Source organism: Thunnus albacares, chromosome 8, assembly GCF_914725855.1.
Source record: "Thunnus albacares chromosome 8, fThuAlb1.1, whole genome shotgun sequence".
NCBI classification, from domain to species: Eukaryota; Metazoa; Chordata; class Actinopteri; order Scombriformes; family Scombridae; genus Thunnus; species Thunnus albacares.
The window spans coordinates 29,585,182-29,599,373 of NC_058113.1; the positions used below are offsets into that span (position 1 = coordinate 29,585,182).

Here is a 14,192-nt window from a genome sequence, read left to right on the forward strand (position 1 = left end):
AACATAGTGAAGCATTTAACAGCTACATGAGAGGTGGCTGAGATCAAAGCGGAGCTAAAAGGAGAGTGAATATTTAACTCGCATACATCAGGTGGACACAAATACAACTCCAAATGAATGAACGATGATGTTGCCAGGTGTCTGCTGGATGTGTACATGTTGTGTTTACAGCTTGTTCCACTGCCCCCTAGTGGGCAAAAATAAATAAATAAATCAATCAAAATGCAGCTTTAATGTCTCATTTTTGGATTTACAGTATTTTGGAGACAAATCAACAAAAAAAATGACCAAAATTCACAATTGTCAACATTATATCTAATAAAACTAGATTTCCATGTGACAAATGTATATTTGCATGAGCTCTCTTCTTGGACTTGAGTTTGCAGAGTAAAGTGGAGTCAGTGTTGTGACTTGGCTGCAACAATGTAGGATTTAATCAAGTGTAAGTATTCCAACAGGAGTCCAGCTGCTCAGGGATGGTCTTCTCTGTCTGAGACCCTTAAGGGTACTTACTGTGTTAGTGGTAAAGCACTATGAAACATGTTTAAAGACTAAAATGCAGATTCATTGCATTTATAGTCTTGATGACTGTGATATTGAGCTGGTTGAGAGTCACACACTGCCATCTGCTGATTCAAAAAACATGGTCAGTTGCTGATATTCTATCTCCCATCTTACTCATAAATGTTTTATTCTGCTGTTCTGCAGAATCATGGATGCAAGATGGATGACCATACATTTAAGAAAAAGAAAATGAATGAAGATTTGTTGCACAGCCACACAGCTTTTGTTGGCATTAATCTTTAAGCACTGATGAGAAAAAAAAAGCATCAAGTCTACATGTCTGCATTTGAGGTCGTAAAATATGGCAGAAATTTTGGGTTATGTCACTTGTTCCACCTTGAAATAACCCAATATGTGTTGTATTAAAACCATAATTTTTGTTTTGTTGTTGTTTTATTGAACGATGCTCCTTCATAAACAGCATCTTCTACTATGATTTGATGCTAATACCACTTGGGAAATAAAAACAATATCCTCATATTTGTATTCAGAGAAAAGAAATGAAGTGAGAGTGCTGGGTTGATGACCCAGAGGTTGATGTGTAAAACTACCCTCAACTAACAGGTATAACTACAGTGTAATATAACATACATACAGTATATGTCTTTATTCCACTCAGGTTAAAGAGCTGTGATGCTGAAAACATTAATCAGAGTTACGCTGATGCCTTAATGTCCCCCCTTTTAGTGTAGAATGGATGATGTCTGATTTATTAAGGTCATTTCCTCAAAGGTAACTCCACTTAAATATATAATGTTATGAGCGGGAAGCAGAGTGATAAAGACAGAGTATGCAGAGCCAAAAAAAAGAGTGATTAAAGCCGTCCTCTGCTGAGTGTTTTTAAAATGTTTCCTGACATAAGATGATATTTCCTGTGTAAAAACCTCAACATACTTGACAATTAATGTTCCCATAATCCATCCTTATCTAGCACAGCGATGGCATGAATGAATTTTATCTGATTTTATCATTATCTGATATCCTGGAAATATGAAATTTATTAAACATTAAATTTTTGATGGTTAACTAAGCATAAAAACACTTGGACAATCTCAATTTTATCAATTTGGGATGGTCGGCAACAAAAATAACTGTAAACAAATAACAAATCTGATTCAGAGAGGAACACTGAGGAACAGAGTGCAGATTTGGTATCTTTGTGGCTGTGGCTGTTTGTCAATAATCAAAATCAAATTTCTTCCAAATGTAGAATCAGATCATGGCTCCTGCTGCCTCTCCTCACAGGTGCATGCTGGTCCTATACCTGCCAACCTATCTATATAACCTGAGGTGCCCATAGTGATACCCAGTTCTCAAAAAATAACATAAAACAAAGCAAAATGGTAGTAAAGTAAAACTAAATATGCTAAACATGCAAACAATGAAACTAACAAATAACTAGCAAAATAAAAATCTAATCTAAATAAAGCAAATAACAAGAGTAATAAACCACTTAAACCAAATACTATTTATTATTACTAGAACAAATTAACTAATAAATAGCTCCTACAGAGGGTGTCACCATTGTGATAGAAACCATGTCTTTACTGGCCTTTATTTAATCGTCCTGAATGTAATTGCTACTTGTACTGATACTACTAAAACTACTAATATTGCTTCTATCAGCACAGCTACACAACTGCTACCACATGTTGTTATACCACTGCTTCTACTGCTTCATTAACATAGTGTTACCAGCAGGCGGCTCTGTCTGCATCTCAACCAGGAAAGAAACACAACGAAGAAGTCGCCATGTGCTAGCAAAGATCGTCTATCGCGAAGCAGTCGCCTTCATCTGTCACCATGGAAACCATTCTGCTACAGACGTTGTGTTTACCAAAAATAACACAGTGCATGAAAATATATAATTTTGACATGAAAATTAAGGTTTTTGTTTTTTATGTGGTATAGACTGATTAAAATTCCCACGAATAGTCCTGAAACGCAAGACATATGCAGCAGTAATATTTATTAATTGGTCGAAATGACTTTCCGCTACCAGAAATCAGTGCAGAGTGAAGCTTCCTGTTAAGCGTTTACTCCTCTTTGGTAGCATGCTAGTTGACGTTAGCGCCGCTGCTAGCAGAGAGAAAAGCTGTCTAACTAATTGATTAAAATAGAGTCTTTGACGTTACTTTTTAACCCGTGAATTTACAAGACAAAGTTTTTGAGTAACTCCTCCTCGCAGCACCTACTTTGTAACGTTATTTGAGCTCTCTTACTAACTGTCAAACTTGTGTTAATTACGTTACAGGTTAGCTAGTAAAGTTAGCCATGTTTACAGAGCTCAACAGCATCCTGAACACCACTCCCGACAGCTTCACACAGGTGATGATTTAACATTTTTAATTCATCTAGCATTGCGATATGTACTGTGATACATTGCTTTATTAAGATATAACACACCCTCTCACATAGTAACGTTACAACATGTGGGTTCCTGTTATATCTATTGCAGCTATGTAGCCTGCAAATGATACAAAATCCCTATTTTTTCCTAATGTCATGTTTGTAACATCGTCTTAAACCTTACAGGGAGAATTTATCTTGGTCTCTGAGAGACAGAGTGATGCCTCTTTCCTCATTCACCATTTCCTGTCTTTTTACCTACGAGGTGAGTTGTAACAGCTGCCGGTGTGCTGTCAAAATCAGAGAAACAGTTAATTCAGGTATAAACCACTGATGCTGTCTCTCTGTTATTTCAGCGCGCTGCAAAGTGTGTTTTCTGGGTCTAGTGCAGTCCTTCAGTCACTACAGTGCAGTCAGCCAGAGACTGGTGAGTTTCTACCGTGATGTATCTTCATTTTATAGGAACACAGTAAGAAAAGAATGTTATTTTAAGATCTTATGACATAAAAAATTGACATTGCAGTCAACCAAAAATAATGACTAAAGTTAGCTGTCATTCACCTGAATCATTATCATTGTGCCATATCCATCATATGTGTTTCAACCTGCTTTAAAACACACTTTTCTACTTCCATCCTTGATTATTCTGTATTACATAATATTTTTGAACACAGAGATATTGCCAGAGTCTGTTATTCATGATTGGTTCCTTCTAATGTCAATTGCTTAGAAAGGTCTGGAAATACTTTGTGAACGTCAGTGACACATTTTCGATTTTGACACATCAACATCCTTTCAACAAAAGTCGTACGCATTTGTAACATGTATAGGATCAGCCGCTTATATACATGTTACAAATACTTGCTGACTGGCTGTATGTTCAATAAACAAGTTAGAATAAAAAAACATTAAAAATCATTCTGCTGGAACAATCAAACTCACCATAACAAATCTCTTCTACTTCCATCCTTGATTATTCTGTATTACAAAAAAAAAATTCTCAGATTCCAGCTTCTAAAATGTGAATATGTTCTGGTTTCTATGATTGTAAACTAAATATCTTTAAGTTGTGGGCTGTCGAGACAAAACAAGACATTTGATGATGCCATCTTGGACTTTGGGAAACAGTGATCAACATTTTTCACCATTTTCTGACATTTTATAGACCAAACAACTAATCGATTCATCAAGAAAATAATCGACAGATTAAACGATAATGAAAATAATTGTTAGTTGCAGCCTTATAGAAATGTAAGCATTTTCCATCATTCAACTCCAGATGAGCACTGGATAAAATGCTTGACATTGTCACATGAAGGTAATTACACACTGAATGATGACGTTGAATCTTTGTAAATCTGTGCTGTGGATTGTGTGTCCTCAGGGTGTAAGTCTCGCACAGGCAAAGGAAAAAGGTCAACTAGTTTTCCTAGAAGGACTGAAGGAGTCGTTGTCTATTTTGGATCCTCAAGAAGCCAACACAGGAAGTCAAGCCATGGACTTCCTCAGGTACACGCAAATCATTTATCATATGTTATATGATGTTTTTCTCATGTATTTTCACGAGTCACTTTGTTTCTGTGTTGCCTGCATATTTATATATTGTTATCATCATGCTATCAATTTATCATTTCCCTTGTATTCATTACCAGTATGTGAATTACCTAAATAATAATCATGAATGTATCTCTGCCGTCAGGGATCCCGCTGTTGGCCTGCGGTGTCTGTACGAGTTCGTCCGCTCCAGTGTGAGCAGTCCTGGCAGTGGGGAAGAGGAGTGGGGACCCCTGGTGCTGCTGGTGGACGACCTCAGTGTGCTGCTGAGTCTGGGGGTGAGCGTCGGAGCCGTGCTGGACTTCAGCCACTACTGCCGAGCCACCGTCTGCTCCCAGCAACAGGTTGGATTCTTCTTGTCAAAGACTGTATAGCAGAGTGTGGATCGTGATGAATTAAAGCTATGACTTAAACGGCCAAATCTTTTCAACCAAATTTTTACATGTAATGTGTATGTGATGCGTTGCTAATATACATATCACAAAAACTTGCTGATTTGCTGCTGTAAAGTTAGAATAAAACTCACAGGGAAAAGTTTGTTCTCCTCACTATTGGAATTACTTACTTTATTCTTATAATCATTCTGCAAAAGCTCACATAAAAATTAAATCCCTTATCACCTTGACTTTGACTGTGACTGCAGGGTAACGTGGTGATGCTGGTGCGCTGTGATGGCGAAGAAGACGAGGAGGACGACGGAGATGATGAAGGCTCAGAGAGACTCCTGAAGGGCCTGAGCCACCAGTGTAGCCTCGCTCTTCAAGTACGGGGTCTCCCCACCGGCTACTGCAGGGACATCCACGGGCAGGTGTGTGTTTATGTGTTTGTACAGTGCATAAAGTCTCAGGCTGGGTTTTGTTACTACTACCTGTGTGTATATATGTATATAAGTATATTGACATATAAATTAAAAAATATACATTTCTCAACTGACCACAATTGACCAAACTGTGGGGAAACAATATGTGAACATCTGGATAACAGATTGTACCTTTTTAAGTATGTCTTGGTGTAATTGGTACACAGACATATCAGTAACTTTTAAAAGACAAATCAAATAGTGATAAACATGGCATAAGATCTGCAATCTGTTTAGGACACATTATGAGATTAGGAAATCCTGCATTAAGTATATATGTTAACCTCCAGTATTCCTTGGTTTTCAGGTGGAAGTGTGTTGGAGGAGGAGACAAGCTGATGGGCAGCACACACAGAAGAAACTCTTTCAGTACAAGGTCCATGATAAAGGAGCGTCATTCTTCGCTCGTGGGACGTCCAGCGCCGTTCTTTAGTTCCACATCCAAGTGTCCTTGTTTGCCTTTTGCCTCTTCTACATGTGGCAACTGACTGGCCACTTTCACTGTTGTATGAAAATATCACCAGACAATATAAATGATGGTTGATTAGTTGCCAAAGTGGTCGGTGAGTAAGACAAACTCACCAGCTGTAGCGAAGCTTTTGGCCGGTCATGTCTGGACCTCACACTGTCTGGACGGTGGGCACAGTGATCCTGCCGGTTAATAGTCTGCTCACAGACCTCTGAGTTGCTGCACACTTCTCACATTTCTTTTCAGCTATTCAGATAAGTGAAGTGAAAACAAAATGGTAATGCAGTCAGAATATCAGGCCAGTCTATCGTAGGTGTTACTAAAGGCTTGTGCTTTTGTCAGTATTTGGTCGTCTGGATGAATCCGTTTTCGTGTGTTGACTGTGTGCTTAGAATGCACACAGTTTACGTTTTTAATGGTTAGTGAACACTATATGGCCAATGGACTGATAATTGTTTTTATTGGATTTTTGTCTACTGATTGGTTAGTTTTTCTGTTCATTTTTTCTGCTTCTTGTAATTTATTTTTCATTGTTTTTTCCTAAATTATGTTAAAAATCTGCAATAAACAAAGTACATCGTTGGTCAGTTTTTGTGTTTGTCGAGAGATTACTTATGAAAAATGAGATGATTATTTCCACCCAGAATCATCTTACTCTGTGGTGGAGGAAGTAAAAGTAGCAATACCATGATGAAATAAATACTCAGGTACATGTAAAAGTCCTGCATTCAAAATTTTACCAAAGTAAAAGTATGTAAGTATTTTCAGCAAAATGTACTTTGAGTATAAAAAGTAAAAGTACTCATTATGCAAAATAGCCCAATTTAGAGTGTCATATTTATCATACGTGTATATATGTTATTTGAATATTAAAACTAATGAAATGATGTGTACATATAAGCAGCATTTTAATGTTAAGGTAGAGAAAATTTGAACAACATATTATTGAATAGTCTATAAACATGCATATTCTATGAATGTGTTTTACATATAAAATAATGATCTGAAAAGTAACTAGTACCAGTGGTGGAAAGTAACTCAGTATATTTACTCAATTACTGTACTTAAGTACAATTTTGAGGTACTTGCACTTTACTTGAATATTTCCATTTGATGCTACTTTAAACTGAAAACAGATTTGTGTATCAGAACTTTGTTTTTTATTCTTTCCTCTCCCATTAATCATCTCACAACCCCTCAGATTTATCTGGTGACCCTCTGGAGGGGCCCGACCCCTAGGTTGGGAACCACTGGACTAAACTGTATATAAAGTAGTTGAAACTAGCTCCACCTCCAGCAGCTACAACAGTAACATGCTGCTCTAATACTGATGCTTCAGTATTAATAATCTAATGATGTCATATATAATAATATATCAGTCAGAGGGACCAAACCACTACTTTTACTGCAATACTTAAACTACATGTTGCTGCTAATACTATGTACTTTTACTTAAGAAGGATTTTTCATACAGAACTTGTAATGGAGAATTTTTACATTGCTGTGTTGATACTTTTACTTAAGTAAAGTATCTGAGTACTTCTTCCATCACTACTGTTAACTGTAGCTGTGAAATAAATGCAGTGGAGTAGAAAGTACAGTATTTCCCTCTGAAATGTAGTGGAGTGGAAGCGTAAGGTAGGTGAAGTGCAATTACCTCAAACTTTTATGAAGTACAGTACTTGAGTAAATGTACTTAGATACATGACACAACTGGCCTTACTGCATGGATGCTGGTTGAATAAAAAGCTATTAAAACAGTGGAAAATGTTGTCGTAATGATGTCTGTGTCCACACTAGAGGTCGCTCTGTTCCTTCTCTCCTCTCCGCCGGGTGAGAGGTCGGAGTGGAGAGGTCTCTGTGGGATTTGACAACCAGTAGATTTGAAACGCTTCTCCTGCATGTCAGCATCCGATCCGAGGCATGCAAGTTAGCCTTTTGCTCATTTCCAAAACAAAGGAGTAACACGGCGGTTTTGTCAGTTTGCCCAGGAGGACCACAACAACAGCTCACATCGGGGATCTCTGAAGTGTGTCCAGGTACGTTAAGCAATAAACCCGCTAGCTTTAGCTGATGTTGCGAAAGTTAGCCCCGTGGTGGAGGAAAGCATGGGAGCTGTTGGATTGTATTATCACTCACAATAAAAACAGATACGGAGGCGGTGTTATGGCCGCAGCAGCAAGGTTGCACTCGCGGTGGCTCAATTTTGTTTTGCAAAAGCAGATATGTAAACCCTTGACATCCTAAATCACAGCAACTGGCATCATCGTCACAGTGCTAACTAAACATGCTAACTTTAATTTAGCAAGGTAGCGTCGTTCGCTACAAGCTACTCTGTCACACTGACCATTGTTTTAATCCAAACGCTAGACCCCACGACATATAGGATATGTGCCTATTTACGACAAGCCCATGTAAGTTAGTTAATTTGCAATATAAATATAGATTGGGTGCGGGTTCACTGGGTTCATCGAGTGGCTAACAGAGTTAGCAGCTGCTAGCCAGCTAATGTAAATGTTAGCCTTTCACACGGTGCCACCCAATGTTGTCTGCAGAAACAAAACATGTACACAAATATGGTGTATCGTTTACTTAGCCAGCTGTGCCGTGAATATAAGAAATAGCAACATAAAGTGTGAAGTTGGTATTATGGCTTTTAAACTGCTTTGGTTGCTGGATAACTTAATTAACCGCTCGTTGGTTTGTCGGTAACAAACTTTTCAAGTTGAAAAAAAATCCAACTTAACGTTATTTACGCTAATTTGAAAACTGGGGTCTTAACATCTATAGTAGCTACTTATAACAGACGTTATAAAGGTCTTAAACTATTTGTTAAGTAGTGTAAGTTGCAGACATACTGCATGATACTGGTCGGTAATGTTAGCTGGCTGTTTTTACTAACGCTAGCTAGCTTCAGCAGCAAGTTGACACTTGACAGCCGGTTCTCAAGAAGAGATTCGGTTATGGAAAAAAAAAGCATCAACGCTTCAAGACAAACAGCGAAGTTAATTGGTTTGTTATCTTCGGAAAAAATGAGTCGCACATAGATGTAATAAGTTAGGTTATTATTTGCATGTGTTAGCTCAGTGGTTTATACGGCCTGCAGCCTGTCTGATGTCACACACACATACATGAGCACACATATTTGTACATGCTGATATAATATACACACATAGATATTCATTCATATATTAGAGGTAGGACACATGTACACGGCACTTTACATTCACACATACACTCATATGTTTCATCCTCTTTTTGTTGTTTATACTATTATCTATCACTATTGCTTTAACTATTTTAAAATAGCCTATTTCTTTTTTTCCATGCTGCATTGTAAAAGAGCTGAAACCTAAGATTTGTACTCTCTTACACTTGTGTGAAGAGATGTAACAATACAAAACTTGAAACTATACATCCTCTCATGTCAGACTATTTAACATATTGCTGGCTGTTTTGCTTGAGGTGTTTTTTTAAGACATCTACTGCCCTGATACATGCTTTGTGGTAACTGATGCACAGAATGTCTGCTGAAGGGGAAACCTGTGATGGATCAGTCAATCTTAGCTAAATCCTTCTGTTTTGCTTTGTCAAAGTCTACACTATATGAAAAATGATTTATTTGGGCACCATATCAGGGACCCTTGGGCATCCTTGAGCCTGGATTTGGGAAGCACTGTGCTGGCTGGTTCTTGGCAGGTAATGTTGCGACAGGGTTGCATCAGCCCCATCATCCCAGCATGTGTTCACTGTCTTGTGATAGCTATTTCACCATTTTGTGTTAAGTTTAATGTGCTCTGTAGATGATAAAAGCAGGTACATGCGCTAGAAAAAGATTATTTTTGGAGCTTTGCCAACTGTAACACTCTGTTGTTCAAGACATGTCCATTATAACCTCTTGGTATAATTCTCAAAAAAGTCAAGATTTAGTATCTATTTATTACACTTTATTTTGTTCTACCCACTCTAAACAATACATGAGAAAAAATAAACTCTTGTGCAGAAGCAGACTGCCTATTTGAAACACATCCATTATTACAGTATGGTTACTGATTGACAGGACATTTCCCTCCTTTGTCATCGGCACTGGTTGTAAAAGGCTGTGTTGCAGTAATCTGCTCATCCATGTCGAGGTTGCCTCCACATTTACAACCGGACTAATGGGCTTCGAGAGGAGCATGCTGTCACATTACGCAACTATGGCACTGAATGTCGATGCAGTTATGTTACAGAATATGGACGCAGCGTAAAGCTCTCTGGAATGTTAATGGATATTTTTGTAGTTTTTTGGTTTACAGTAAAATTCACATGAAGACATTTAATATACATAAAGTTGCTGATTATGTCATTGGAAGCTTTAAGTCCTGGAGATGCCTTCAAGTTGGGCATTTTAGGAAGTGTTGAAAGGAGGTAAGCTGCTTTATTTGCATACTTTTTAAATCTCCCACTCCAGTGTTGAGTCTTTGCAAGTGTACTATCTTAGTTTTTAAAAAAAGCTTTCATACAGTTCATGCATAAGCTCAGTGCAGAGTTTTTGCTCACAGTAATATTGTAGGCATGTGGCTTTATAAATCTACCTTAATCTGCAAGCCACATAATTAAGCTGTAGGGAACCACAATGATCTCCCTAACTGAATTTGCACTTGCAATGTGAAACACTGCGTTTGTCATTTCACTGGGTATGTTTTTGTTTGCGGGTAAGTGCGCTAGCGTCTCACGTGACGAGGCGCATAGACCGCTCTTTGTCGGATTATTAGCTGTCTGGCACGTATGCGTAAAAGTACCAGGGTTCTTGAACTGAGACGTTTTCCACGTTGTTGTCATAAAGATTTATTTGTGGCTGGCTGGCTTTGGATAGAAATGTTATTTTTATTTCATCAGCCATAGTAGCTGGTATATCCCACAAACACCATCCATCCAGACAGAAAAAAAAAAAGGATTTCCAAACAATCGCTGGTCACCTGCCAAAGTGGCTGAAGAGTACACAAACTAGCCAGCCTGAAACAACAATTACCCAGCTCTTGGCCCACAGCCGGTCTGTTTTGCTTTTAAAGCCTCCCTCAAACTCTGTCATTCTTGAGACGTGAATGTCTTGGCATGCTATCACGTACAGGATAGACTGCCCCGCGAGCTGTGACCAGAGAAGGAGGGAAGCGGGTGGGGGGTGGCCATAGGGCCTGAGCGCTGCTCGCTCAATCCCGGATTAGTTCACTGACGGAGATGTTGCTGAGCCTTTGCCAAATCAGGCTTCGCCGCTACACCCACGTAACCCTCACAGAACACAGCGAACTGGAGAGACAGCTGAGAGATGGAGGCATTCATTGAAAGTTTTCTCTCGCAAGACAGCGAGCTGGACCAGAACCCGGCCGAGAGTCGACTTTCCTTCAGATCCGGAGAGCAGAAAGGCACTACTTCAAAGCCCTTCTCTGACCTTTGCAGAACCCATTGTGAAAGCTTACCGGGACGTTGCCGTGTTTACTGTATAGTGTATTTATAACAGCAGATCAAGAGACTCCTGGGCCGAATTCCTCCCAGGGAATGTTTCCGTTGCTCCCTGGGGGACGAGCCGAGCAGCCGCACACTTTGCCTGAATCGAGAAGGGAGCACTACGTAAACCACAAAGCACCTTTTAAGCTCAAAAAACCCAGTGCTGCTGCCTTCAGGGGACGTAAACGGCTGCGAGCCAGAGAGATAACCTGGTCTCCTATTAGCAGGTACGGTCTCAGAGACTCAAGACTGACATGACAGAGCTGTTGTTGTTGTTGTTGTTGTTGTTGTGTTTTGGTTGCCAAATAATACAATTCTGCTTTTTGGCACCATGTGAGAAGCTGAGGCAGAGAGACTTGGAAAAGAGGTTAATGGTCTGTAGATTGTGATACTGTCCAGCTGCAGTATGTGTGCCAGGGCAGCCTGTTCAACATTGTAATAGAGGAGGGTGTAACTACAAACACTGATAGGAAATGCTGAACCTGTCTGTTGAGACAAGCTGAGATTGGGCACAGGAGATAAGAGAAACTGAAGACAGCTGATTCTGTTTGAATTGAGGTGAATCACCCAGAAGACAAAGATTTAATATATTACTGGACTCTGCTCTTTTTTTTATAAAAAATAAATCAGTGTTTTCGTATTGAGCACTATAATAATTTAATGCCTTTCAGTGGAATCATATAGTGGCGGTATGAACATATTGTGTTATAATTAGCAACGATTGGTCGATAGAAAAATTATCAGCAACTATTTTGATATTCGATTAATTGTTTCAGTCATTTTGAAGTTCCAGCCAGTCATTTGTGAGCATTTGACTGCTTTTGTTAGTCTTATGCAATAGTAAATTGATTATCTTTGGACTTTTTTTGGACTGTTGGCCTAACAAACAAGGCAATTTGAACATGTCAATTTGGATTTTAGGAAACTGTGATGGACATTTTTTTACTGTTTTCAAATGTTTTAAAGAACCAACGATTAACAGATTAATCAAGAAAATAATCGTCAGATTAATTGATAACGAAAAGAGTTGTTAGTTGCAGCCTTAGTTATAATTTTATAACGTTCTCTTGTCTAAATGAATGATTCTGAGCACATTGTAATTCAAAACTATGAAGTTTTTGTTTTGCATGTGTGATTTTGTGTACGTTTGCCATATTGTGATAAATGTAATGATGCATTAAAGCCCTTTGAGGTGTGTTTTTAATTATAAATCGAATTGACTTAACTATACTTGAAACCAGAGAAAGATTCTTAACATAATGATATTGATTTCATCCATATTATCCAGCCCTTCCTTAGATTAAACTAATCACTAACAGTTGTTGCTGCTGTAGCCGGCTGGTTGGCTGTTGATGAGCAAAATCTCCTATTTTAACATCACTAATGAGGAAACAGGATAACTGTGGTGAACGTTGCTTCAGGGCTTCCTTGTTATGAAACTGATGGGCTCTAAATTAACTTCTTGTTTCTTGACTTCATGGCAGTGGCTGCAACTAATGATTATTAGGGATGTAGTCTGCTGGTCGACTGGTCGATTAGTTGGTCGATATGCTCTCGTCCGACTAATTTCTCATTGGTCGAATAATCTCCGTGTTATTTTCATAAGGAGAAAACTGCTACATCAGTAGCTTTCCAGGATTAATCCATTATTTCCTGCGGCGGGAGGGACAGACTAACAAATTACCTGTGAAAACAACGGGGGTGTATTCAAAACACCCCCGTTGTTTTCACAACTTTGAACTCGCCCAACCTAATGGAGACTGTTGGGTCTAACTGTACTCAACGTTTATTGAACGTACCGAACGTTTACTGAATCTGTGTTTCTCCATAATGACACAACGAGAACCCCCGCCAGGCCAAAAAGAAATATTTTTTAATATTTGATTTTCCGAATGAACATCCATTCATCCGGAAATCGACAGCGTTTGGGAGTCTCTGTGCAGCGCTGTTCCGGTACGTGAGTCAACCTCTGTCGTTGCCTGGGAAACCACTGGTCGCGTGGTTCCGTTAAGGAGTATGTTTGCGTAGCGGATGGGAAAGAGCGAGGGGCAGAGAAGTGACGGTGGATGCGAGCGGGGCAGAGGAAAAAGTTAGTAGTAAGTTGTCAGTACAGTACAGACTACAGTGTGTCAGTTGATAAATGCTAAAAAGTCACGTCAATTGTTTCCCCAAATGCTAGAAAAGTGAAGGAGGTTGTTAGCTCCAAAGTTAGCAACAATGGGTTAGCATAACCTGAAGACACAAAACAGAGAAATACAGAACAGAGGAATGTGTGACTGTTGAGTTCACTGTGCACTCTGTCCCGTTAACCCCCCCCCCCCCCCTTTTCTTTTATGGCTGATCAATTAATCATTTAGTCCATAAAATGTTAGAAAATGGTTAAAAAAAAAAAAAAAAAAAAGCCCAATGTGACGTCTTCAGTTTGTTTATTTTGTCCAACCAACAGCCAGAACTCACATGGCTGACAGTCACCGACCACTGAGCCCTCTGCCAATGTAACAGTGTGATTTGAAAGCCGCCGTCGCCGCCCCTCCGGTCCACACCAACACCAGGGCGCACCCTGCCACACACACACACACACACACACACACACACACACACACACATACACACACACACACACACACACACATACACACACACACATACACACACACAATTTGGTATGGCCAGCCCAGATCAAATCTGCATGCCACACAGTAAACTACACCAAGCAGAGATTGACAATAGTGACAGACACTGCACTCACAAAAATACAAAAAAATGTTCTAATTCCAGTGTTATAACATATAAAAATGTATTTATTACTTTCTTACTTACTAAATGTTGCATAATCAATGGGATGGTGTACATGCAGATGGTGGTGAAGATCCGTCTCCCGTCCGTCTTTTGCGCGGATTACATTAGCAC

The 14,192-nt window shown here is 39.2% G+C and overlaps 2 protein-coding genes across 4 annotated transcripts in view; both read left to right on the forward strand.

The window, feature by feature from the left end:
* Positions 1-2,591: 2,591 nt before the first annotated feature.
* On the forward strand, positions 2,592-6,386 carry elp6 (elongator acetyltransferase complex subunit 6). The gene is made up of 7 exons (XM_044359059.1): positions 2,592-2,892; positions 3,100-3,178; positions 3,270-3,340; positions 4,298-4,422; positions 4,613-4,811; positions 5,111-5,275; positions 5,634-6,386. The coding sequence occupies exons 1-7, from the start codon at positions 2,839-2,841 to the stop codon at positions 5,757-5,759; spliced, it is 819 nt and encodes a 272-aa protein (XP_044214994.1). The 5' UTR covers positions 2,592-2,838; the 3' UTR covers positions 5,760-6,386.
* A 1,228-nt stretch (positions 6,387-7,614) lies between these two features.
* Positions 7,615-14,192, forward strand: part of LOC122988173 (SREBF chaperone) — a 35,894-nt gene continuing 29,316 nt past the window's right edge. Inside the window, exon 1 of one of the 3 annotated variants that reach the window (XM_044360357.1) lies at positions 7,615-7,834. Coding sequence is in view for 2 of the 3 variants with exons in the window: in XM_044360355.1 (XP_044216290.1) it covers positions 11,334-11,509 (176 nt within the window). In the remaining variant the exon portion in view is untranslated. Of the gene's footprint in view, positions 7,835-10,750; positions 11,510-13,329; positions 13,372-14,192 lie in introns of those variants that run through there. The other 2 variants (XM_044360355.1, XM_044360356.1) reach the window with 2 other exon arrangements.